General features: G+C 42.3%; 1 protein-coding gene across 1 annotated transcript; it reads left to right on the top strand.

The window, feature by feature from the left end:
• The first annotated feature begins 1,825 nt into the window (after positions 1-1,825).
• LOC120042613 lies at positions 1,826-23,721 on the top strand. The gene is made up of 11 exons (XM_038987428.1): positions 1,826-1,891; positions 2,162-2,243; positions 3,709-3,815; positions 4,171-5,640; positions 11,292-11,361; positions 11,633-11,840; positions 12,022-13,849; positions 14,068-14,241; positions 15,540-15,713; positions 16,020-16,066; positions 21,932-23,721. The coding sequence occupies exons 3-11, from the start codon at positions 3,730-3,732 to the stop codon at positions 22,546-22,548; spliced, it is 4,674 nt and encodes a 1,557-aa protein (XP_038843356.1). The 5' UTR covers positions 1,826-1,891; positions 2,162-2,243; positions 3,709-3,729; the 3' UTR covers positions 22,549-23,721.
• Positions 23,722-27,776: the final 4,055 nt, after the last annotated feature.

Genomic DNA, 27,776 nt, shown 5'->3' with positions numbered 1-27,776 from the left:
GCACCAACCAGGGCCTGTCTTCATGCTCCACCAACCAGGGCCTGTCTTCATGCTCCACCAACCAGGGCCTGTCTTCATGCTCCACCAACCAGGGCCTGTCCCCATGCTCCACCAACCAGGGCCTGTCTTCATGCTCCACCAACCAGGGCCTGTCTTCATGCTCCACCAACCAGGGCCTGTCCCCGTGCTCCACCAACCAGGGCCTGTCTTCGTGCTCCACCCACCAGGGCCTGTCTTCATGCTCCACCCACCAGGGCCTGTCTTCATGCTCCACCAACCAGGGCCTGTCTTCATGCTCCACCAACCAGGGCCTGTATTCATGCTCCACCAGCCAGGGCCTGTCTTCATGCTCCACCAACCAGGGCCTGTCTTCATGCTCCACCCACCAGGGCCTGTCTTCATGCTCCACCAACCAGGGCCTGTCTTCATGCTCCACCAACCAGGGCCTGTCTTCATGCTCCACCAACCAGGGCCTGTCCCCATGCTCCACCAACCAGGGCCTGTCTTAATGCTCCACCAACCAGGGCCTGTCTTCATGCTCCACCAACCAGGGCCTGTCTTCATGCTCCACCAACCAGGGCCTGTCTTCATGCTCCACCAGCCAGGGCCTGTCTTCATGCTCCACCAACCAGGGCCTGTCTTCATGCTACACCAACCAGGGCCTGTCTTCATGCTCCACCAACCAGGGCCTGTCTTCATGCTCCACCCACCAGGGCCTGTCTTCATGCTCCACCCACCAGGGCCTGTCTTCATGCTCCACCAACCAGGGCCTGTCTTCATGCTCCACGCACCAGGGCCTGTCTTCATGCTCCACGCACCAGGGCCTGTCTTCATGCTCCACGCACCAGGGCCTGTCTTCATGCTCCACGCACCAGGGCCTGTCTTCATGCTCCACCCACCAGGGCCTGTCTTCATGCTCCACCCACCAGGGCCTGTCTTCATGCTCCACCCACCAGGGCCTGTCTTCATGCTCCACCAACCAGGGCCTGTCTTCATGCTCCACCAACCAGGGCCTGTCTTCATGCTCCACCAACCAGGGCCTGTCTTCATGCTCCACCAACCAGGGCCTGTCTTCATGCTCCACCAACCAGGGCCTGTCTTCATGCTCCACCAACCAGGGCCTGTCTTCATGCTCCACCAACCAGGGCCTGTCTTCATGCTCCACCAACCAAGGCCTGTCTTCATGCTACACCAACCAGGGCCTGTCTTCATGCTCCACCAACCAGGGCCTGTCTTGGTGCACATCCTAATTCTGAGTATAAACAGAATATTTCCTACTTTATTAAAGTTGCTCCCTAGTCCTCTGTTTGTTTATCTTGTGCTATTTCCATGTGTGTGTGTGTGTGTGTGTGTGTGTCTGTGTGTGTGTGTGGCCCCTCTGTAAAGGTTAATTCTATATCCTGTCTGTCATAAGTGCTGTAGTCATGTACAGTAGCTGTTGCTGTAAATAAACCTAGCTTCTCAGGATGTTGACTCCATAGAGTCTGTCCCGATGCCTCAGTCATAATAGTAACCAATTCTATGATAGTAACACTGCAGGGTTTATTAAATAAACTGGAGTGCACAGAATGACATTTTATAAATAACTTAACAGGATCTCTGTGCTGGACTTTTCAGAATGTCTGTCTGTGAAAGAACATGACTGATGATTGACAGTTCTTGGCTCTTACGTCATATGGTGATATGAAGCAAGTCACTACTACACCAGTCATGTGCCCATTGACCCCCGTTACAGTCATGACATCACATGACTGACTGTAAGGCACCACACCACTGGTTGGACTAGTTAGCCCACCCTCAGGAAGTATGCTCTGTTCTCTTTATCATGCAAGTCACTAGTAAACAGATTCAATCTTGTCCTTTTTCAGCAGTCTACCTTGTGTTTAGTCAGGTAAGTTATTCAATAATAATTCAACAAATATAAATATTTGTATTATATGTTTTTCAATAATAACCTGGTTATTGAAATATACACTCAGGTTTAGCAACGGTTGACATTGAACCTTTTCAGTTTCATTTACAGCAGAACCAACTTGCGCTCATCAGTCAAATATTTTCATGGATAAGGTCGACTTATTGCCTTAGAAGATCACCTGTCATGTGATGTAAATCGCTGCCAATCCCATTCAATGAGGGTGTGTATGTATGCTTCACTACACAGGTTATGAACCCAACGATCTACTGTGAACCCAAAGATCTACTGTGATACCGTTGGAACAACTGTTTGGACAAATGTACTGAAGGTAACGCTTTAAACTTTAAAACCTCTTGAGCTAACAACAAAATGAATGGGCAGGCTAGAGGCTGTTTTAAACCTCTTAAATTAAACACAAACTAAAAGTATAACTGGTTGCTGTGCATTATACTATTGTAGTGAACAATAAGCGATACCAGACCTCCGGCGTAACAGGCTACGCATCGCGCCAATAGATGTAGCCCACTTGGTGGTACTTGTAACGTGGCTCATAGCGATGATCGTGGATATATACAGTATTACATGACGGTGTCGTAACAGTTCCTGGAAAATATGTATTGCCTCAGAGAAGGTATTGTAAGGTCAACAGCTGTACACGGAGTTCCGTGTGAGGTCGAGGGAATTGGAAGATACCGTTTTAATAAGCTGTTCCGGGAGAATCCAAAAATATCTATTTCTTTGTAGGAATTGACATCAGCCCCCCCAGATTTATGAAAAAGGTCAAATACAATAACATGCTCAATAAATGTGCGTGTGTTTGTCATATAATTATGGACACAAGTTGTACCAAACAAAGCGTGTGGGGCAGGTCAGTGTTATGACGGTGTCGACAGAGCGGGCCGACGCTACAGTGAAATTCACGGGACTAGTGCCTCAACATTTTACATTTTAATTGAACAATTACTCATAACTTCATAATACATTTCAACAGTATGAGACACATAATCCTTATTAATATAAGGTCATGGAAACCCTCTGTTTGAAAGAATATTTGTAAAGGAATGGGTGAAAGCCTTGTTTATTCACAAAATGATTATTATGATGAATTTGACACTGCGCGGTGCCATTTCAGTAAATCTCACACAGACATGGACCAGTCCACTATTCTACAGCTCTCAAGCGTTCTGTGTGTATAAGTGTTTACTAGTCTATTCTTCATGGCCTCCTCTATCCTTTCTTATATCCACTCAAATATAGACTGTCAGCTTTTAGGTGAACGTCAAGATGGCTGTAAACAGTTGGTACAGTACAGAGTATTTACACGTGTTAACAGTGTATCCATAGAGCTCGAATTATATTTACAGGCAGTGAGGCAAATTTGATATGTAATTTAAATAGATTTTTAAATAACTGATGTAAATTCACTTTGTGTGAATAATAATAATTCTTAAATATTGATGTTTAAATAATCGGAGGAATTTGTAACGGTTCAGGTGTTGTACCTAGCCCCCCCCCCCCCCCCCCCACTCCAGTCATATTCCTGTTACCTTCAACTTTCTCCGATATGGCTTGAGAGATATCAAGTGACAATTTCCTGACTGGTTTGGTTATCAGGTTGTACTCGAAGAGAGAGGGCCAGGGTGTCATTTTCTGGCTAAGGTTAATCATGTAACCTATGACCTTACACTTACAACACAAAGAAAACAGCATCGTGCCAGAAGTGACGTTCAGATAGCTGACTTTAAATAAGTGTTCTTTCTGTTTTGGAATTTGTACTTTTACTTGTCCCACAGTAAAACAGCACTACCTCTAAAATGAGTCTCTCAGAGGTGAATGGGGAGGGCGCTGACGCAACCAGGCGTATCTTTGAGGACCCCGACACTGTAAAAGAAGCTGAAAGGTGAGTGCAAAAAAAAACAAAAAGACAAGAGTGTGCTTGTGTTACAGTTGATACTTTTCAAAAATGCTTTGCCGCAACCAACAAGATACATTGTTCATGTTTTTAATGCTATTCTTTAATAACTTGAGATTTCATCCATAATTATATAGTCATTAAATAAACGTCTCTGTTGTGACATGTCTCCAACTTCCAACTTAAGAGACCAAGACATGTAAGAACATGAATGAGTTAATTGATCCTCCTGAGACTTTCCCACTGAACTAGTTCCTCTATTGATAGTCTAGATATTGAATCACAGACTCCGTATTCTACACCCCTGTGGGCCTGAATGTTCTGGTCTGGGTTTATCTAACAGGGTTCATCAGAAGAGACCAGTCTCCCCTGTACCCAGCTGTCTGTCCATGAAGAGTGACTGGTCTAAGGATGTACCTCTATTTTTCGGGTCGGAGAGACCAGTCTCCCCTGTACCCAGCTGTCTGTCCATGAAGAGTGACTGGTCTAAGGATGTACCTCTATTTTTCGGGTCGGAGAGACCAGTCTCCCCTGTACCCAGCTGTCTGTCCATGAAGAGTGACCGGTCTAAGGATGTACCTCTATTTTTCGGGTCGGAGAGACCAGTCTCCCCTGTACCCAGCTGTCTGTCCATGAAGAGTGACTGGTCTAAGGATGTACCTCTATTTTTCGGGTCGGAGAGACCAGTCTCCCCTGTATCCAGCTGTCTGTCCATGAAGAGTGACCGGTCTAAGGATGTACCTCTATTTTTCGGGTCGGAGAGACCAGTCTCCCCTGTACCCAGCTGTCTGTCCATGAAGAGTGACTGGTCTAAGGATGTACCTCTATTTTTCGGGTCGGAGAGACCAGTCTCCCCTGTACCCAGCTGTCTGTCCATGAAGAGTGACCGGTCTAAGGATGTACCTCTATTTTTCGGGTCGGAGAGACCAGTCTCCCCTGTACCCAGCTGTCTGTCCATGAAGAGTGACCGGTCTAAGGATGTACCTCTATTATTCGGGTCGGAGAGACCAGTCTCCCCTGTATCCAGCTGTCTGTCAATGAAGAGTGACCGGTCTAAGGATGTACCTCTATTTTTCGAGCCGGAGAGACCAGTCTCCCCTGTACCCAGCTGTCTGTCCATGAAGAGTGACCGGTCTAAGGATGTACCTCTATTATTCGGGTCGGAGAGACCAGTCTCCCCTGTATCCAGCTGTCTGTCAATGAAGAGTGACCGGTCTAAGGATGTACCTCTATTTTTCGAGTCGGAGAGACCAGTCTCCCCTGTACCCAGCTGTCTGTCCATGAAGAGTGACCGGTCTAAGGATGTACCTCTATTATTCGGGTCGGAGAGACCAGTCTCCCCTGTACCCAGCTGTCTGTCCATGAAGAGTGACCGGTCTAAGGATGTACCTCTATTATTCGGGTCGGAGAGACCAGTCTCCCCTGTATCCAGCTGTCTGTCCATGAAGAGTGACCGGTCTAAGGATGTACCTCTATTATTCGGGTCGGAGAGACCAGTCTCCCCTGTATCCAGCTGTCTGTCAATGAAGAGTGACCGGTCTAAGGATGTACCTCTATTTTTCGGGTCGGAGAGACCAGTCTCCCCTGTATCCAGCTGTCTGTCAATGAAGAGTGACCGGTCTAAGGATGTACCTCTATTTTTCGAGTCGGAGAGACCAGTCTCCCCTGTACCCAGCTGTCTGTCCATGAAGAGTGACTGGTCTAAGGATGTACCTCTATTTTTCGAGCCGGAGAGACCAGTCTCCCCTGTACCCAGCTGTCTGTCCATGAAGAGTGACCGGTCAATGGATGCACCAGTAATAACAGAACCAAAGTAAGCTGAATATGTGTTTCCGGGGGTTCAGGTAACCTAGCGGTTAGAGAGGCAAGCTAGCAACTGGACGATTGCTAGTTCGAATCCCGGGTCTGACAGTAAAAATCTAGCCTAAAGTGAGCTGGAAACAGGAAGGTTGCTGGTATCAAATTGTAGATGCCACATTGCTTTCCGTTGTGTCCTTGAGCATGGTACTTTACAACTTTCCAGAGGCGCCCAGTGTAGAAATTATTGGCTAACTTGATAAAGAGTGCATAAAATATATCATGCAAATACTGAGCTATATTGTACACAAAAAAAAACGTTCGAAAATTATATAATTTTATACTAATAAAAGTCATATTTATTTTTTTATAATATTTGTTCTCTCAAAAAGATAAGGGTCAAAATTATTGCCACCACGGATTTCAATACTACGGCACCTTATAATAATAAGGGGAGGGTGTAATGTCCCTGAACCTTTTTCTAAAATGTTTTATCACATCCTTCTTTTTGAGGCTAAACCCACCACTGACCGGTTCCAATCCAAGTTCTGTTTAGTAAACTCCACAGCACCGGTTCCAATCCAAGTGCTGTTTAGTAAACTCCACAGCACCGGTTCCAATCCAAGTGCTGTTTAGTAAACTCCACAGCACCGGTTCCAATCCAAGTGTTGTTTAGTAAACTCCACAGCACCGGTTCCAATCCAAGTGTTGTTTAGTAAACTCCACAGCACCGGTTCCAATCCAAGTGTTGTTTAGTAAACTCCACAGCACCGGTTCCAATCCAAGTGTTGTTTAGTAAACTCCACAGCACCGGTTCCAATCCAAGTGTTGTTTAGTAAACTCCACAGCACCGGTTCCAATCCAAGTTCTGTTTAGTAAACTCCACAGCACCGGTTCCAATCCAAGTGCTGTTTAGTAAACTCCACAGCACCGGTTCCAATCCAAGTGCTGTTTAGTAAACTCCACAGCACCGGTTCCAATCCAAGTGTTGTTTATTAAACTCCACAGCACCGGTTCCAATCCAAGTGTTGTTTAGTAAACTCCACAGCACCGGTTCCAATCCAAGTGTTGTTTATTAAACTCCACAGCACCGGTTCCAATCCAAGTGTTGTTTATTAAACTCCACAGCACCGGTTCCAATCCAAGTGCTGTTTATTAAACTCCACAGCACCGGTTACAATCCAAGTGCTGTTTACTAAACTCCAGGGGCCTCATTTATAACTATTGCGTAAATGTTACACTATTTCCGAAAAGAATACGTACGTAAAAAAAATATATAGATATTTATAAACTTGCCGTACGTCATACATACACATGTTTGGCGTTACAAATCAGACCTGTCGTAAAACTGCACTCGTGTGAACGAGCATTATAACTCCGCCTAAAAAATTTGGTGATTTTTTTTTTTTTTCGGCCTAACGACAGGTCACTACTGAGAACCTGAGCCGATGGGGCGAGCACTAGTTGTCCCATGGTCAAGTTAGTTTGTGTTGAAGGCTAGTGTGCAGGTGTTATTGAGGATTTAAGATGATGTTGTTGCTCATTTGTGATCATCGCCCCTTTTCAAATGATTATCATCTGGTGAGGGAAACTGTTTTAATTTTGCAGCTCGCTTCCTGTTAGCCTTCTATGAAAATACTGGGTGACCGTGACAGGGTGAAACACAGTTGCTTTTAAACTTCAGATCGATCACCTGTTACTTTGTGTGCAGAATTTGATTAAAAAATATGTTTTGCATTTTTGGAAGTAGCTAGCTAATGGTAGTACATTTTGATTTGGAAATGCTAAACGGTTGTGTTTCTATTGTCACGATTGGGGCCTATTGGCTTTTTAAGTCAGAGTGAATGGGATGCTTTATTATGTTGTTGTTGTGTGTGTGTGTGTGTGTGTGTGTGTGTGTGTGTGTGTGTGTGTGTGTGTGTGTGTGTGTACAAGCCTATTGGCTTATTAAGTCAGAGTGAATAGGATGCTTTATTATGTTGTGTGTGACTGGCTGTGCGATACACCGCCTTCAGAAACTATTCACACCCATTGACTTTTTCCACATTTTGTTGTTAGACTGAATTTAAAAATTGATAAAAATTTAGATACCCACAATACCCCATAATATCAAAGTGGAATTATGTTTTTAGAAATCTGTAAAAAAAAAAAAAAAAAATATTAAAAATGAAAAGCTGAAATGTCTTGAGTCAATAAGTATTCCTTTGTTATGGAAAGCCTTAATAAGTTCAGGAGTAAAAATTATGACATGCCTAAAGGTGGTTAACAAATCATATGGTAAGTTGCATAGACTCACTCTGTGTGTAATAATAGTGTATAACACGTACCCCACACATACAGATCATTGTAAGGTCCCTCAGTCGAGCAGAGAATTTCAAACAAAGATTCAACCACAAAGACCAGGGAGGTTTTCCAACGCCTCGCAAAGAAGGGCACCTATTGGTATATGGGTAAAAAAAAAAAAGAAAAAAAAAACGGCATTGAATATCCCTTTGAGCATGTTGAAGTTATTAATTCATCTTTGGATGGTGTATCAATACACCCAGTCACTACAACGATTCCTAACTCAGTTGCCGTAGAGGAAGGAAACCGCTCAGGGATTTTACCATGAGGACAATGATGACTTTAAAACAGTTACAGAGTTTAATGGCTGTGATAGAACTGAGGATGGATCAACAACATTGTAGTTACTCCACAATACTAACCTAATTGACAGAGTGAAAAGAAGGAAGCCTGTACAGAATAAAAAATATTCCAAAACATGCATCCTGTTTGCAACAAGGCACTAAAGTAAAACTGCTAAAAATGTGGCAAAGAAATTAACTTTATGTCCTGAATACAAAGTGTTATGTTTGGGGCAAATCCAACACATCACTGAGTACCACTCTTCATATTTTAAAGCATAGTGGTGGCTGCATCAGGTTATGGGTATGCTTGTAAAGGACTGGGGAGTTTTCAGGATAAAACATTTACTGAATGGAGCTAAGCACAGGCAAAATCCTTGAGGAAAACAGGGATTAAGGGCTTGTAAGTAAGCATTTCATGGTAAAGTCTACACTTGTTCTATTTGGCACAAATAAAGTTTGATTTAACTTGAAATGAGATATTTCTGCATTCTATTTTCAATAAATTTGCTTACATTTCTAAAAACATGTTTTCACTTTGTCGTTGTGGGGTATTGTGGGTAAATGGATGAGAAAAATAAATACATTTAATAAATGTAGAATTCAGTCAGAAAATGTGGAATAAGTCGAATACATTCTGAAGGCACTTTATGTGTGTGTTAACTTCTTCTTAATAGGGGGCGCCATTTCCACTTTGGGAAAAAATAGTGCCCAAATTAAACGGCCTCGTACTCTGTTCTAGATCATATGATATGCATATTATTATTACTATTGGATAGAAAACACTCTGAAGTTTCTAAAACTGTTTGAATTATATCTGTGAGTAAAACAGAACTCATTTGGCAGGCAAACTTCCAAACAGGAAGTGAAAATTCTGAAATGGGTCTCTGTGAAAGGGCTGCTCCTATTCAATTGCCTTGTATTTATGGATATGTATGCACTTCATACGCCTTCCACTAGATGTTAAATCTTCATTGTTAAAAAGGCCATTTTGGAAGGCTGAAACATCAAGCTTTTAATAGGCTGAGCCCATTTGTCATTTGGTTGTTGAATGATTTTTTGGTTTATCGGCCAAGATGTTTTAGTCGTAAGTAGATGTTGGTGTTTTATGGCACGCTAGACACCTGTCCGATGCGCGCCTGTACTAATCCATTTAGGAGGCAGCGGGGACAGTCCAAGAAGGGGAGTGTGGCTAACGTGCACAAGGCAGAATACCCTTTCTACCCTATTCAATATATTATTACTTTTTACCGTTCTCGTTGTCGGAGTGGACACGTTGTTTGCTCACAACCTATGCGGTTTTTTTTAGTCGAGCAATCGCAATGAGCTACTTTTTTTTTTTCATGGCACACGATACACCTGATTTGTGCCTGTCTCAGTGGACTAATTCATTGAGGAGGCCGCGGGGATGCCACGGTCCAAGAATATGGGGATTGTGGATCAGATGTACAAGTCACGTCTCTCTCCAGAATGCGCTCTCTCTCCCACCATTTTGTGGGTATTCACTTTTTCATAACTGAATTTTATACGTTGTTTGCTGTGTCTATTAATTCCCCATTACATGACATATTTCACCAGTAGTATTCTACATTTTACCGGTATTTCTCATCACTTCTAATCTGCAATGTTTGTTTGGCTACGGTAATTCCTGTTAATGCATTGAATATATTATTATTACCGTCATTTACCGTTCTCGTTGTCGGAGTGGACACGTTGTTTGCTCACAACCTATGCTACACTTGTGAGAAACAAATTTAGATTAATTTCATTCCAGTTTCCGAGTTTTGTCAATTTTCTTTCATTGTCTTTTGTTCAGGGGGGTTCCTGTCAATGTTGAGTAAGGACGTGCACCTGATTAAGCATATAGGAGTTAGGACTAGGCTCCCTGGCCTGCGAGCAAATGTAGGCCTATAAATGTGCCCATTTGGAGATAGTATTTCTGATTGTCCTAACTCCCCACCACTAATGAGCTGTGAAGCTTCTCAAAGTAATATTTTCTTCACCTCAAGCAGCAAGTAAACAAAGTCTGTTTTTAGGATCAATTGAGAATTACAATAATTCCTCAATGTATTTGAAACATACTTCCAGCTCTCCCAACCACTCGGCATGAAAGGGAAAAACGTAATGCTCTGATCCAGTGGAAACGTCATAAAATACCTGATTACTTCTTATCCCTTTTGCACAAATAGCCTACAGTTGTGTCTTTCCCAAGCTCACTGGTATAGGAAACTTTGAGGGCCCAGAATATTTTACACAATGTTGCAAGTTTGCTAAACGCAGCTTCGGGTTGGACACAGTGATATCAACAGAGAGGTATATTGTCTGGGTGATTTCAATATTGGCTTTCATCAAGCTGCCAAAACTTCAAACTGTAACCAGTGCCTGCAACCTGGTTCAGTTTATCGGTCAACCTACCAGGGTAGTTACAAACAGCACAGGAATGAAATCATCAACATGTATTGATCACATCTTTACTAAATGCTGAAGAAATGTGCTTTTCCAAATCCATTGGATGTAGTGATCACAATATAGTAGCCATATCTAGGAAAACCAAAGTTCCAAAGGCTGGGCCTAATATAGTGGGGATTATGAAAACACAGAGAGATGAAGTGGACATTATTTTATCATTTTTATTGGTCAAATATCTGGGGAAGACTGGCTTCCATGAATACACGCCACTGGTCTCAACAGCCAATATGTTTTATTAGGACAAGTAAACTCATGAATTTATATAAATTGTAAAAAGAAAAATGTATCCTACACTATGATTTCTTCTGTCAATAAAATGTGTGTTGAAAACGAATTTCTATTGTAGATTTTGACGTGGTAAACGAGGGAATTAACTTTATTTAATTTCTACAGGTATAATCTTCAAATAGATAAATCATCATTAGTCTGCTCAAGAAGAACGATTAAACATGACATTTTCCCGCTTAACGATAGATCAGCTGGCGATTCATTTATTGGTCATCAGTGGTTGGCCCATGGATGTCTCCCTATAACAAGGAAACAAGACTTGTAACCTGTCTAATTCTGTCCACAGAGTCCAATGTGAGAAACTACAGGTTGAAGCTACCCAGAATCAACGAACGGATGTGAACTCAATATTCAAGGTGGGCTGGCTTATCACTGTTTTTTTTGTAAAAACATACAAACATATAAATGAACTCTACAAATAACACACCAGCGTACATTTCGTTTTGATGAACTCATCCTCATTGTTCTGGGTTTGTTTTCATATAAATACTGTGTTTGCTTCTACACCTGCATTGCTTGCTGTTTGGGGTTTTAGGCTGAGTTTCTGTACAGCACTTTGAGATATCAGCTGATGTAAGAAGGGCTATATAAATACATTTGATTTGATTTATTTGTTGTCCATTTCAGGTGCTTGAAGACCGCGTCATTGTTTTGGTAAAACGTGAGTTGAAGCGGTTCAAGAGGATACTGAATGAAGTTCAGAGGGACGATGAGGAAGTGGTAGATGCTGAAGATGAGAAGCAGGAGAGCAGTGCCAGAGATGGGGCTCTGAAGATCACACTACACATCCTGAGGAACATGAACCAGAAGGAGCTCGCTGACACACTGGAGAACAGTAAGACCGACCATATTCATGTCTACAAATGATTAACATACCGAGACCTTTACATATTTCCTGCTATTCACAAACAATTTACATGTCCACAGAAAAACTAGTAGAATAAGTTATAATATATTCTTCAATTGAAACTTTGACTTTGTTGTGACACGTTAACATGGATGATCTGCATTGTTAGGTCTTCTAGGAGAACTTGTTGCGTGTCAACAGAAACTCAAATACAATCTGAACAGGAACTTTAAGAATGTGTTTGAGGGAATAGCCAAGCAAGGAAACCCAACTCTTCTCAGTAAGATCTACACAGAGCTTTACATCACAGAGGGTGGAAGTGGAGAAGTCAATAATGAACACGAGGTGAGACAGATCGAGGCGGCGTCCAAGAGACCAGCAACACAAGAGACGCCAATCAAATGCCACGACATCTTTAAACCTTTACCTGGACAAGACAAAGAAATCAGGACTGTGCTGACAAAGGGAGTCGCTGGTATTGGAAAAACAATCTCTGTGCAGAAGTTAATTCTGGACTGGGCTGAAGGAAAAGGAAATCATGAAATCCAATTGATATTTCCACTTCCTTTTCGAGATCTGAATATGATGAAGGGGAATAAATACAGCTTGATGGAACTTCTTCATCACTTTTTCATCGAAACCAAAGAATCGGGAATCTCCGACTTTGACAAGTACAAGGTTCTGTTTGTGTTTGATGGTCTGGATGAGTGTCGACTTCCTCTTGAATTCAAGAACAATGAGCGCTGTTGCGATGTCACAAAGTCAACGTCAGTGGACGTGCTGCTGACGAACCTCATCAAGGGGAATCTTCTTCCCTCTGCTCTCCTCTGGATAACCTCCCGACCTGCAGCAGCCAATCAGATCCCTCCTGAGTGTGTTGACCAGGTGACAGAGATACGAGGGTTCAATGACCAACAGAAGGAGGAGTACTTTAAGAAGAGATACCACGATGAGAAGAACATGGCCAGCAGAATCATCTCACACATAAAGACATCAAGGAGCCTCTACATCATGTGCCACATCCCAGTGTTCTGTTGGATCTCTGCCACTGTCCTAGAGACGCTGTTGGGTGACGCACAGAGTGGAGAGATGCCCAAGACTCTGACTCAAATGTACAAACACTTCCTGATCTTTACCATACTGCACAAAAAACAGAAATTTCCAAAGGGACCAGAGAAAGCGGAGTCAGATTCACAGATGAAAACAGATGAGGAGATCATCTTGAAACTGGGAGAACTGGCTTTCAGACAGCTGGAAAAGGGGAATCTAATATTCTACGAGGAAGACCTGAGAGAGTGTGGCATTGATGTCACAGAAGCGTCCGTCTACTCAGGAGTGTGTACACAGATTTTCAGAGAGGAGAATGGGATGTACCAGGAGAAGCTGTATTGCTTTGTGCATCTGAGCATCCAGGAGTTTCTGGGTGCTGTGTATGTGTTTGTCACATTCAACAACGACAGTTTAAATCTAATGGCAGAACCTGAAACCATCACCAGAAACCACCAGATGTCTGGTGACATATCAAAAGACAAACCTACAGCCATCCTCCACAAGTGTGCAGTGGACAAGGCCTTACAGAGTGAGAACGGACACCTGGACCTGTTTCTCCGCTTCCTTCTGGGTCTCTCGCTGGACTCCAATCAGACTTTTCTACGAGGCCTACTGACACAGACAGGAAGCAAGTCACAGACCAATGAGATAACGATCAATTACATCAAGGAGAAGATCAGGGAGAATCCTTCTCCAGAGAGGTGCATCAATCTGTTCCACTGTCTGAATGAACTGAATGACCATTCTCTAGTGGAGGAGATCCAAAGCTACCTGAGATCAGGAAGTCTCTCAGAACCCAACCTGTCACCTGCACATTGGTCAGCTCTGGTCTTTGTGTTGCTGACTTCAGAAGAGGAGCTGGATGTGTTTGACCTGAAGAAATACTCCAGATCAGAGGAAGGTCTTCTGAGGCTGCTACCAGTGGTCAAAGCCTCCAGGACAGTCCTGTAAGTGTCGATTTAAATTAATAATATTCTGTTTTGAAGTAGATGAAGCTTCCATGAAGGAAATTTAATTACTACAATCTAAAGTTGACTGCAATATTGCCACGGTGATGAGGTTAATGATAATAACAACAAACATCCCATTATTGAACATTACTGATTCTGATTTATTCCCCATTTTAAGAAGAATGATGTCTGAACTGAGGTTTGCCATTATCTAGGCTAAATGGATGTAACCTCACAGAGAGATGCTGTGAAGCGTTAGCCTCTGTTCTCAGCTCAAACCCCTCCCAGCTGAGAGAACTGGACCTGAGTGAAAACGACCTGCTGGATTCAGGAGTGAAGCTGCTCTCTGTTGGACTGGAGAGTCCAAACTGTAAACTGGAGACACTGAGGTTAGTATTTTCCTCTTTGTGTAGTGATCTTAGAGTAAAAAAGGGTCTTACATAACAGGTAATACTTCGAAAGGGGCGGCAGGTAGACTAGTGGTTAGAGTGGAGGGGCGGCAGGTAGCCTAGTGGTTAGATTGGAGGGGCGGCAGGTAGCCTAGTGGTTAGATTGGAGGGGCGGCAGGTAGCCTAGGGGTTAGATTGGAGGGGCGGCAGGTAGCCTAGGGGTTAGAGCGGAGGGGCGGCAGGTAGCCTAGTGGTTAGAGCGGAGGGGCGGCAGGTAGCCTAGTGGTTAGATTGGAGGGGCTGCAGGTAGCCTAGTGGTTAGAGTGGAGGGGCGGCAGGTAGTCTAGTGGTTAGAGCGGAGGGGCGGCAGGTAGCCTAGTGGTTAGATTGGAGGGGCTGCAGGTAGCCTAGTGGTTAGATTGGAGGGGCTGCAGGTAGCCTAGTGGTTAGAGCGGAGGGGCGGCAGGTAGCCTAGTGGTTAGAGCGGAGGGGCGGCAGGTAGCCTAGTGGTTAGAGCGGAGGGGTGGCAGGTAGCCTAGTGGTTAGAGTGTAGAGGTGGCAGGTAGCCTAGTGGTTAGAGCGGAGGGGTGGCAGGTAGCCTAGTGGTTAGAGTGGAGGGGTGGCAGGTAGTCCTAGTGGTTAGAATGGAGGGGAGGCAGGTAGTCCTAGTGGTTAGAGTGGAGGGGTGGCAGGTAGTCCTAGTGGTTAGAGTGGAGGGGTGGCAGGTAGTCCTAGTGGTTAGAGCGGAGGGGCGGCAGGTAGCCTAGTGGTTATAGTGTAGAGGTGGCAGGTAGCCTAGTGGTTAGAGCGGAGGGGTGGCAGGTAGCCTAGTGGTTAGAGTGGAGGGGTGGCAGGTAGTCCTAGTGGTTAGAGTGGAGGGGAGGCAGGTAGCCTAGTGGTTAGAGTAGAGGGGCGGCAGGTAGCCTAGTGGTTAGAGCGGAGGGGCGGCAGGTAGCCTAGTGGTTAGAGCGGAGGGGCGGCAGGTAGCCTAGTGGTTAGAGCGGAGGGGCGGCAGGTAGCCTAGTGGTTAGAGCGGAGGGGCGGCAGGTAGCCTAGTGGTTAGAGCGGAGGGGCGGCAGGTAGCCTAGTGGTTAGAGCGTTGGACTAGTAACCGAAAGGTTGCTAGATCAAATCCCTGAGCTGACAAGCTAAAATTTGTCGTTCTGCCCCTGAACAAGACAGTTAACCCGCTGTTCCTGGGCTGTCATTGTAAATAAGAATTTGTTCTTTAAACTGACTTGCCCAGTTAAATAAAGGTAAAATAACATTTTGAGAATGAAATGAAATCCATTCTGCAGGTTGTCATTCTGTTTAGTCACAGAGGAAGGCTGTGCTTCTCTGGCTTCAGCTCTGAGGTCAAACCCCTCCCACCTGAGAGAGCTGGACCTTACCCACAATCACCCAGGAGACTCCGGAGTGAAGCTGCTCTCTGCTATAGTGGAAGATCCACAATATAAACTGGAGAAACTCAGGTAAACACTACCCCACCCAAACAACTAAATCTTCTGACTTTTTTTAGACATGAAAAATAGTAGCGGAACAAAAAGAAAATGTTATATTATTTATTTATTTATTTATTTACAATACTTACAGTAGAGTGTATCTTGAAAACCGTTGTTTTTGCGATTTCCACAAGGAGACAATTATTTATGCATGTGCCAAAATTGTTTTGCCTCAAAATGAGGTCTGGTTTATTTTTTAAATATTGTCCAAATAAGGCCTATGACATCACTTGTCTAAAATCCCCAACATTTGTGTTTGTTCTTCTGATTTCTCAGTGTGGATTATAACTCCGAGTGTTGGTTAAAATCAGCACTTAAGAAATGTAAGTCTGGGTGTAATGGAACACTGCTTTTGACAAGACTTCATGTCTACTTCAACCTACTTGAACCTACTTGAACCTACTTGAACCTACTTGAACCTAATTGAACCTACTTGAACCTACTTCATGTTCTTCATGAAATTCGATGATATTTAGATGAAAACAAGATTAAAGTAGAATGACTAAAGTATGAAAAATTACTGTTTCTCTCTACAGTGATAAAGTTTGATCTTAAAGTGACTTGTTCCCCCCGTGTCAAACACTTGGATTCAGAAGGCGGGATTATTAAGGGCGTTTTGTGACATCCCATAAAGCCTCTCATTTGAATACACCAATGGTAACGTCTTATTCACTTACCCTAATTTAAATAAGTACCGCCTAGTAACCAACATCACAGAGGGGCGTGGTTTACGTAGCTAGGTAGCTAGTCTACTGGTAACTAAATGGGACTGCAGTGTGTCAGCAAATATAATTAGAGGTTTCCCCTATTCATCGATGGCAAAGATACACAGTCCTTGTAGGTTTCATCTGTGTCACCTGGCTAGCTAGGTCTTCAGCCAGCATGGAACAAAAGCAAGGGAAGTGTTTCCCAAAACTCATATGCAGTGGTCATGTCATAACATCAAGAGACATGCCAAATGGAAAACTCACGTTGATGACATCATTGATAGTCAGAGTATATAAACATTGTCTGGCAGTCATATACTAGAAAAAATAATTATAAACGCAACAATTTCAAAGGTTTTACTGAGTTACAGTTCATAGAAGGAAATCATTCAATTGTAAGTAATTCATTAGGCCCTAATCTATGGATTTCACATGACTGGGCAGGGGCGCAGCCATGGGTGGGCGTGGGAGGGCATAGGCCCACCCACATGGGAGCCAAACCCACCCACTGGGGAGTCAGGCCTAGCAAATCAGAATGAGTTTTCTCCCTACAAAAGGGTTTTATTACAGACAGAAATACTCCTCCCCCTTATTCAGATGATCCCGCAGATGAAGAAGCCGGGTGTGTAGGTCCTGGGATTGCGCGGTTACACGTGCTCTGCAGTTGTGAAACCGGTTGGACGTACTGCCAAATTCTATAAAACTACAGAGGCGGCTTATGGTAGAGAAATTAACATTCAATTCTCTGGCAACAGCTCTGTTGGACATTCCTGCAGTCAGCATGGCAATTGCACGCTCCCTCAAAACTTGAGACATCTGTGGCGTTGTTGTGTGACAAAATTGCACATTTTAGTGGCCTTTTATTGTCCCCAGCACAAGGTGCACCTGTGTAATGATAATGCTGTTTAATCAGCTTATTGATATGCCACACCTGTCAGGTGGATGGATTATCTTGTAGAAGGAGAAATGCTCACTAACAGGGATGTGAACAAATGTGTGCACAACATTTGAGCGAAATACGCTTTTTGTGTGTATTGAACATTTCTGTGATCTTAAATTTTTACTCATGAAACAAGGGACCAACACTTTACATGTTGTGTTTATATTTTTGTTCAGTTTATATATTATATTTAATGATATTTTATCCAGATGGGTTGTGCAGATCTCGTCGTACTTGTATCCTTCTAAAAAAGGCTGTTTCTCAAGTGTTTCTCATTTCCTAAATCACTCATTGTTAAACACTAAGAAATGATCCCGACAGCTGAAAATGCACATGATTTACCCATTTAGTCCTATTCAATAATCAACAACAATAATATATAATGCTGGCTACTGCTGCATTTATTCCAGACACTGATAGACAGGTAATTCCTGCATTTATTCCTATCCCTGTCCCTGTCCCTGTCCCTGTCCCTGTCCCCTGTCCCCTGTCCCTGTCCCCTGTCCCCTGTCCCCTGTCCCCTGTCCCTGTCCCTGTCCCCTGTCCCTGTCCCTGTCCCTGTCCCCTGTCCCTGTCCCTGTCCCCGTCCCCGTCCCCGTCCCCGTCCCCGTCCCCGTCCCCGTCCCCGTCCCCGTCCCCGTCCCCTGTCCCCTGTCCCCGTCCACGTCCACGTCCCTGTCCCTGTTCCCTGTTCCCTGTCCCTGTTCCCTGTCCCCTGTCCCCTGTCCCTGTCCCTGTCCCTGCCCGTTAATGGGCCATTCTAAATGTAAACACATTGTACATATTAGTAAAGACAAGATTACATTGAGAATAGTCTGATGGGTGAAAATAGCATCACTTGATGAGAGAACAGTTTGTCCAACCTGAGACAAGGAACAGAGAACATGCTTTCTTCTACGTTCTCAACTCATCAATAGTCTGTAGTCCCTCATCAATAGTCCATAGTCCCTCATCAATAGTCTGTAGTCCCTCATCAATAGTCTGTAGTCCCTCATCAATAGTCTGTAGTCCCTCATCAATAGTCTGTAGTCCCTCATCAATAGTCTGTAGTCCCTCATCAATAGTCGGTAGTCCCTCATCAATAGTCTGTAGTCCCTCATCAATAGTCTGTAGTCCCTCATCAATAGTCTGTAGTCCCTCATCAATAGTCTGTAGTCCCTCATCAATAGTCTGTAGTCCCTCATCAATAGTCTGTAGTCCCTCATCAATAGTCTGTAGTCCCTCATCAATAGTCTGTAGTCCCTCATCAATAGTCTGTAGTCCCTCATCAATAGTCTGTAGTCCCTCATCAATAGTCTGTAGTCCCTCATCAATAGTCTGTAGTCCCTCATCAATAGTCTGTAGTCCCTCATCAATAGTCTGTAGTCCCTCATCAATAGTCGGTAGTCCCTCATCAATAGTCGGTAGTCCCTCATCAATAGTCTGTAGTCCCTCATCAATAGTCTGTAGTCCCTCATCAATAGTCTGTAGTCCCTCATCAATAGTCTGTAGTCCCTCATCAATAGTCTGTAGTCCCTCATCAATAGTCTGTAGTCCCTCATCAATAGTCTGTAGTCCCTCATCAATAGTCTGTAGTCCCTCATCAATAGTCTGTAGTCCCTCATCAATAGTCTGTAGTCCCTCATCAATAGTCTGTAGTCCCTCATCAATAGTCTGTAGTCCCTCATCAATAGTCGGTAGTCCCTCATCAATAGTCTGTAGTCCCTCATCAATAGTCGGTAGTCCCTCATCAATAGTCTGTAGTCCCTCATCAATAGTCTGTAGTCCCTCATCAATAGTCTGTAGTCCCTCATCAATAGTCTGTAGTCCCTCATCAATAGTCTGTAGTCCCTCATCAATAGTCTGTAGTCCCTCATCAATAGTCTGTAGTTCCTCATCAATAGTCTGTAGTCCCTCATCAATAGTCCGTAGTCCCTCATCAATAGTCCGTAGTCCCTCATCAATAGTCCGTAGTCCCTCATCAATAGTCCGTAGTCCCTCATCAATAGTCCGTAGTCCCTCATCAATAGTCTGTAGTCCCTCATCAATAGTCTGTAGTCCCTCATCAATAGTCTGTAGTCCCTCATCAATAGTCTGTAGTCCCTCATCAATAGTCGGTAGTCCCTCATCAATAGTCGGTAGTCCCTCATCAATAGTCGGTAGTCCCTCATCAATAGTCGGTAGTCCCTCATCAATAGTCGGTAGTCCCTCATCAATAGTCGGTAGTCCCTCATCAATAGTCTGTAGTCCCTCATCAATAGTCTGTAGTCCCTCATCAATAGTCTGTAGTCCCTCATCAATAGTCTGTAGTCCCTCATCAATAGTCCGTAGTCCCTCATCAATAGTCTGTAGTCCCTCATCAATAGTCTGTAGTCCCTCATCAATAGTCGGTAGTCCCTCATCAATAGTCTGTAGTCCCTCATCAATAGTCTGTAGTCCCTCATCAATAGTCGGTAGTCCCTCATCAATAGTCGGTAGTCCCTCATCAATAGTCTGTAGTCCCTCATCAATAGTCGGTAGTCCCTCATCAATAGTCTGTAGTCCCTCATCAATAGTCTGTAGTCCCTCATCAATAGTCCGTAGTCCCTCATCAATAGTCCGTAGTCCCTCATCAATAGTCCGTAGTCCCTCATCAATAGTCCGTAGTCCCTCATCAATAGTCTGTAGTCCCTCATCAATAGTCTGTAGTTCCTCATCAATAGTCGGTAGTCCCTCATCAATAGTCTGTAGTCCCTCATCAATAGTCTGTAGTCCCTCATCAATAGTCTGTAGTCCCTCATCAATAGTCTGTAGTCCCTCATCAATAGTCGGTAGTCCCTCATCAATAGTCTGTAGTCCCGTCATGCAGCACAAATATGTTTTGATTTGTAACACATTCTAAAGGTGTGTATCATTCACAACTAAAGATACCAAATAACTCTAAATCTAGCATATAGGACCCGTTTCAAATGATCACTTTAACATTGCCACTTCATGTGAGCACTTGCTCTGGAATGGGAAAAATATCCTATTTTATTCAGCTATTATTATTATTCAGTTACTATTCTTACTATAAAATCATATAATTTTTAAATAATGGCACCGGACTTATAGACTAGATATCTAGTCTGCTAAATGAACAAGTCTATAGGTTATGGTATGGAGAATAGGCAGATAACATACAGTATCTAGTCTGCTAAATGAACAAGCCTACAGTCTATATCATAGCCAGATAACATACAGTATCTAGTCTGATAAATGAACAAGCCTACAGTCTATATCATGGCCAGATAACATACAGTATCTAGTCTGATGAATGAACAAGCCTACAGTCTATATCATAGATAACATACAGTATCTAGTCTGCTAAATGAACAAGTCTACAGCCTATATCATAGCCAGATAACATACAGTATCTAGTCTGATGAATGAACAAGCCTACAGCCAGTAGACCAACTCATATTCTGTTCTTCTGAAATACATTTTCTTCATATCAGAATGTTTCTTTAGACCTGAATATAATAATTTGATTTATTGCGATGGTTTTATATTCAATAGATTTATTGACATTGGTGGCTCGTATGCAGCTTGGAGGCCTGGAGATACTAAATGTGTTTATGTCAATTAACGGTGAAATTACCGTGAGACCGGCAGTCTTTTGCATGACGATAACCGGTTGACAAAATGTCACGACAGCTATAGCCTTAACTACAGCGCCACATAGACACAAATATAAAATATAACTAACTATATTATTAGCTAGAACAACAATGACTAGCTAACTACGGATTCTGATTTGTCCGAGTACTCGGCCCACCCCTAGTAACCAGAACTCATCCTGTAAAGTCTTGTTTTGAGTTGCTTTTGTATATCCGAAAATTTGCTTAAGATAATCTCACTGCAAAACTGAGTCCATGTTGCTTGACATGGGTCGTTTTTCAAAGAACCGCCAGTCCTTGTTGCTTGACATGGGTCGTTTTCAAAGAACCGCCAGTCCATGTTGCTTGACATGGGTTGTTTTTCAAAGAACCGCCAGTCCACGTTGCTTGACATGGGTCGTTTTTCAAAGAACCGCCAGTCCACGTTGCTTGACATGGGTCGTTTTTCAAAGAACCGCCAGTCCACGTTGCTTGACATGGGTCGTTTTTCAAAGAACCGCCAGTCCACGTTGCTTGACATGGGTCGTTTTTCAAAGAACCGCCAGTCCATGTTGCTTGACATGGGTCGTTTTTCAAAGAACCGCCAGTCCATGTTGCTTGACATGGGTCGTTTTCCAAAGAACCGCCAGTCCATGTTGCTTGACACGGGTCGTTTTTCAAAGAACCGCCAGTCCATGTTGCTTGACATGGGTCGTTTTCAAAGAACCACCAGTCAAGGTGTGTTCCCCGTCCCACTCAGTCTGTCTTTCCAGACTTCCTGGTAGTTTGACATGAGAGAAAAAGTAGTTTTTCAATATTATGGGTGATGTTTTAGTCACTCAAAAGTCTGGGATTCAGAAATACTTTTTTTTGTGACTTTTAACATAGTTCTCCCAGATTTGAGGTGAAATTGACTTGATTATTTTTTTTTTGTCTTTCTGTCAGATGCCTGTGAATTGACACTGGATCCAAACACAGCATTCAAAAACCTCTCTCTGTCTGAGGAGAACAGAAAGGTGACACGGGTGGACGAAGAGCAGACGTATCCTGACCACACAGATAGATTTGAGAACTGGGATCAGGTGCTGTGTCAAGAGGGTCTGACTGGACGCTGTTACTGGGAGGTGGAGTGGATGGGGCACGAGGTCCATGTAGGTGTAACGTACAGTGGAATAAGAAGGGAAGGAAGGGGTCATGACTGTGGACTTGGATACAATAACAAGTCCTGGACTCTTAGTTGTAATAATGATATTTACACTGCCAGGTACAATAAGAAGCCCATAACCGTACCTGACCACGCCTTTCGCTCCCACAGAATAGGAGTGTATCTGGACTGGCCGGCCGGCACTCTGTCCTTCTACAGCGTTTCCTCTGACACAATGACCCACCTGCACACATTCCACTCCACATTCACTGAGCCCCTCTATCCAGCATTTCGGATCTGGTACTGTGGCGCCTCTCTGTCCCTGTGCCAGTTACCGCTGAGCCAGGTTACCGCTGAGCCAGGTTCCCGCTGTGCCAGGTTCCCGCTGTGCCCCAGTGAATACAAAGAAAGTATTTAAATGACAAATGAACTGTAGCTTTGACACCAGAACCGGATCTTGCGGGAGCTCTGGCCTCAGGCCAGTGACATGTTTTCACCTGTCACAAGGTGAACTGTAGAGCACTTTAAAGCTTAGATGTAGTTTGCGTATATCCATTGTGCACTTATCAGGAGTTGACTGTATTTTGTGTTCGAGTTATTAAAGTATCGAACTATCAGTATTCTGAGTTCAGTTATATGCTAGATTTGGAGTATGTAATTTGTTTTGTCCTTTTCAGTTCTAGATCAGAGATTTTATTATTATTTTTAAAAAAGCCTTTGTTTTGTAGAGCAAACTTTGATGCGACAACAAAACATTTTGTGTGTGAAGATTCTGACGTTAAACCTGAGTTTATTCGCCTGCACAGCAAAGGGAATCAGTTCATTGATGCCTACCTGCACAGCAAAGGGAATTAATTAATTCATGCCTACCTGCACAGCAAAGGGAATCAGTTCATTGATGCCTACCTGCACAGCAAAGGGAATTAATTAATTCATGCCTACCTGCACAGCAAAGGGAATCAGTTCATTGATGCCTACCTGCACAGCAAAGGGAATTAATTAATTCATGCCTACCTGCACAGCAAAGGGAATGAATTCATTCATGCCTACCTGCACAGCAAAGGGAATGAATTCATTCATGCCTACCTGCACAGCAAAGGGAATGAATTCATTCATGCCTACCTGCACAGCAAAGGGAATGAATTCATTCATGCCTACCTGCACAGCAAAGGGAATGAATTCATTCATGCCTACCTGCACAGCAAAGGGAATGAATTCATTCATGCCTACCTGCACAGCAAAGGGAATGAATTCATTCATGCCTACCTGCACAGCAAAGGGAATGAGTTCATTCATGCCTACCTGCACAGCAAAGGGAATGAATTCATTTAACTGTGGATTTAAAATACAGTGAATGTTATGTGTTGTCTCAATGTAAAACTACACCACAATGGAAGATTCCTTAAAAACAACACTCCATCAGGGAGAAAGAGAGAGGCAGGTGGGGGAGTGATGTAGTGATGTTTTTCCATTGAACATTGAACATTTAAATATGAAATCAATTTTAGTTTTTTATATGCCAAAGAAAATGAAAGTGGTTCTTTGTTTGTTTTTCTCTTTCCTATCCAATAAATAAAAAACAAACAAGTCATTTTCTGGTTCCTGGTTATTCCTTTTTTTTTTTACTGAGAAAAGTAACTGTCAGAATGTACTCAGACTCCACCGGGTTTAGGAACGACCACATGTTAAGATCCACCAAGGCCTATGCTTGATGGTGTGCTGCCATAGACACACAGTCATCTGGAAAGTGGAACATCACATTACCTGAAAAGGTAGCGGACAAACACATTCGATCGAACTAAGGTCGGCTCCTTTGCACCCCAGTATCTCTACTTGCACACTCATCATCTGCACATCTATCACTCCAGTGTTTAATTGCTATATTGTAATTATTTCGCCACCATGGCCTATTTATTGCCTTACCTCTCTTATCCTACCTCATTTGCACTCACTGTATATAGACTTTTTCTACTGTAATTATTGATTGTATGTTTTGTTTATTTCATGTGTAACTCTGTGTTGTTGTTTGTGTCGCACTGCTTTGCTTTATCTTGGCCAGGTCGCAGTTGTAAATGAGAACTTGTTCTCAACTGGCCTACCTGGTTAACTGGCCTACCTGGTTATAGACTCTAGGGGTGTGTCTTTATATAGACTCTAGGGGTGTGTCTTTATATAGACTCTAGGGGTGTGTCCTATATTTTTATTTAGCTGAGCCTGATAGCTAGCTCCATTTCGTCTAGGTAGCAATTGCTGTGAAGTTACCGAAAATATTTGAAAATAACGACTTAAGTAACTACAGTATGTAATCTAACTCAACACTTAACTGCTACAGACTAATTTAATTTACAATAAATAAAGGTTAGCTTACTAGAAAACGTGCTAACCAAACAACAGTGCAGGGCATGCACACTGAATTAAAGGGTAACTACACTAAAATAAACAATTCTTAGATTTTACCCAGACCTCAAAAGTCTTCCCCTGATGTGGTTTACGCATTGTTGTGAACACAGAAAATTTAATTTAGTTTTGTCTAGTGATCGATAAACTCACAAACGCTTGGATTGCTTTCGCTGTCAAGCATAATGTCATAATCTGACACGATAGGTGGATTAACAACAAGCTAAGCTGTGTTTTGGTATATTTCAATTGTGATATCATGAAAATAAATATTTTTTATATATTTTTTAAATTTGGCGCTCTGCAATTCAGCGGTTGTTTAAGAAAATTATCCCGTTAAAGGGATCCGTGCGCCAAGAGGTTAATTAAACAACTGGGGGAAAACCAGAAAAACTTGGGGAAATCTGATAATAAAAAATAAAAAAATGCAAAAAATGTACACGGTTTTTAAAAGGCCCGACCAACGTTTTTTTTTTGCTGTGCATGACTGCACTTTAGAATGTGTGTCATCCTGCAGAAACAGCATTGTGGGGAAAGTTGAGGTCAGGTCTAATATTTGCTATGCAGCCAAGTGGGCAAGAGGTTGGGCCATCCTATAAATATTTTACAGTAATATAAGATATACAATTTTGCGGACACTTTTATCCAAATTGACTTAAAGTCACGCGTGAATGTATTTTTATATCTGGGTGGTCCCGGGAATTGAACCCACTATCCTGGTGTTGCTATGCTCTATCAAGATACATGACAGGATTATAAATGCTTAATAAAACCTCAAAGCAATATGATTTATGAGGCCTTTAATAAGCAGTACTTATGCAACCCTTTATAAAGCACAGGTTTATGTCACATTTGACATTGGTGGTTATGTCACACAGTTATGCCACTATTATGAACCCTTTATAAAGCATGACATACGCTTATAGATTTGTAACATATTTCTGTAGTGTGCTTTATGAAGCCTTTAGAAGCAGCACGTAATTTAAAGCGCGGCCAGGTTTATACTACTGTAAACTATAGGCCTTATGAAGGGTTTATACTACTGTAAACTATAGGCCTTAGGAAGGGTTTATACTACTGTAAACTATAGGCCTTAGGAAGGGTTTATACTACTGTAAACTATAGGCCTTATGAAGGGTTTATACTAATGTAAACTATAGGCCTTATGAAGGGTTTATACTACTGTAAACTATAGGCCTTATGAAGGGTTTATACTACTGTAAACTATAGGCCTTATGAAGGGTTTATACTACTGTAAACTATAGGCCTTATGAAGGGTTTATACTACTGTAAACTATAGGCCTTATGAAGGGCTTATACTACTGTAAACTATAGGCCTTATGAAGGGTTTATACTACTGTAAACTATAGGCCTTATGAAGGATTTATACTACTGTAAACTATAGGCCTTATGAAGGGTTTATACTACTGTAAACTATAGGCCTTATGAAGGGTTTATACTACTGTAAACTATAGGCCTTATGAAGGGTTTATACTACTGTAAACTATAGGCCTTATGAAGGGTTTATACTACTGTAAACTATAGGCCTTATGAAGGGTTTATACTACTGTAAACTATAGGCCTTATGAAGGGTTTATACTAATGTAAACTATAGGCCTTATGAAGGGTTTATACTACTGTAAACTATAGGCCTTATGAAGGGTTTATACTACTGTAAACTATAGGCCTTATGAAGGGTTTATACTACTGTAAACTATAGGCCTTATGAAGGGTTTATACTACTGTAAACTATAGGCCTTATGAAGGGTTTATACTACTGTAAACTATAGGCCTTATGAAGGGTTTATACTACTGTAAACTATAGGCCTTATGAAGGATTTATACTACTGTAAACTATAGGCCTTATGAAGGATTTATACTACTGTAAACTATAGGCCTTATGAAGGGTTTATACTACTGTAAACTATAGGCCTTATGAAGGGTTTATACTACTGTACACTATAGGCCTTATGAAGGGTTTATACTACTGTAAACTATAGGCCTTATGAAGGATTTATACTACTGTAAACTATAGGCCTTATGAAGGGTTTATACTACTGTAAACTATAGGCCTTATGAAGGGTTTATACTACTGTAAACTATAGGCCTTATGAAGGGTTTATACTACTGTAAACTATAGGCCTTATGAAGGGTTTATACTACTGTAAACTATAGGCCTTATGAAGGGTTTATACTACTGTAAACTATAGGCCTTATGAAGGGTTTATACTACTGTAAACTATAGGCCTTATGAAGGGTTTATACTACTGTAAACTATAGGCCTTATGAAGGGTTTATACTACTGTAAACTATAGGCCTTATGAAGGGTTTATACTACTGTAAACTATAGGCCTTATGAAGGGTTTATACTACTGTAAACTATAGGCCTTATGAAGGGTTTATACTACTGTAAACTATAGGCCTTATGAAGGGTTTATACTACTGTAAACTGTATGCCTTAGGAAGGGGTTATACTACTGTAAACTATAGGCCTTAGGAAGGGTTTATACTACTGTAAACTATAGGCCTTATGAAGGATTTATACTACTGTAAACTATAGGCCTTAGGAAGGGTTTATACTACTGTAAACTATAGGCCTTATGAAGGATTTATACTACTGTAAACTATAGGCCTTAGGAAGGGTTTATACTACTGTAAACTATAGGCCTTATGAAGGGTTTATACTACTGTAAACTATATGCCTTAGGAAGGGTTTATACTACTGTAAACTATAGGCCTTAGGAAGGGTTTATACTACTGTAAACTATAGGCCTTATGAAGGATTTATACTACTGTAAACTATAGGCCTTATGAAGGGTTTATACTACTGTAAACTATAGTCCTTATGAAGGATTTATACTACTGTAAACTATAGGCCTTAGGAAGGGTTTATACTACTGTAAACTATAGGCCTTATGAAGGGTTTATACTACTGTAAACTATAGGCCTTATGAAGGATTTATACTACTGTAAACTATAGGCCTTATGAAGGATTTATACTACTGTAAACTATAGGCCTTATGAAGGGTTTATACTACTGTAAACTATAGGCCTTAGGAAGGGTTTATACTACTGTAAACTATAGTCCTTATGAAGGATTTATACTACTGTAAACTATAGGCCTTAGGAAGGGTTTATACTACTGTAAACTATAGGCCTTATGAAGGGTTTATACTACTGTAAACTATAGGCCTTATGAAGGATTTATACTACTGTAAACTATAGGCCTTATGAAGGGTTTATACTACT

The sequence above is a fragment of the Salvelinus namaycush genome, unplaced genomic scaffold (assembly GCF_016432855.1).
Source record: "Salvelinus namaycush isolate Seneca unplaced genomic scaffold, SaNama_1.0 Scaffold728, whole genome shotgun sequence".
In the NCBI taxonomy this organism is placed as follows: domain Eukaryota; kingdom Metazoa; phylum Chordata; class Actinopteri; order Salmoniformes; family Salmonidae; genus Salvelinus; species Salvelinus namaycush.
This window is presented reverse-complemented; position numbering and strand designations above follow the sequence as displayed.

Bases quoted from the DNA above. Each gene is read 5' to 3' on its own strand.
- LOC120042613 (XM_038987428.1), top strand. From the start codon at position 3,730: ATGAGTCTCTCAGAGGTGAATGGGGAGGGCGCTGACGCAACCAGGCGT. The intron at 14,242-15,539 runs GTTAGTATTTTC...TCCATTCTGCAG, and splicing joins TGTAAACTGGAGACACTGAG to GTTGTCATTCTGTTTAGTCA. The intron at 16,067-21,931 runs GTAAGTCTGGGT...TCTTTCTGTCAG, and splicing joins AAAATCAGCACTTAAGAAAT to ATGCCTGTGAATTGACACTG.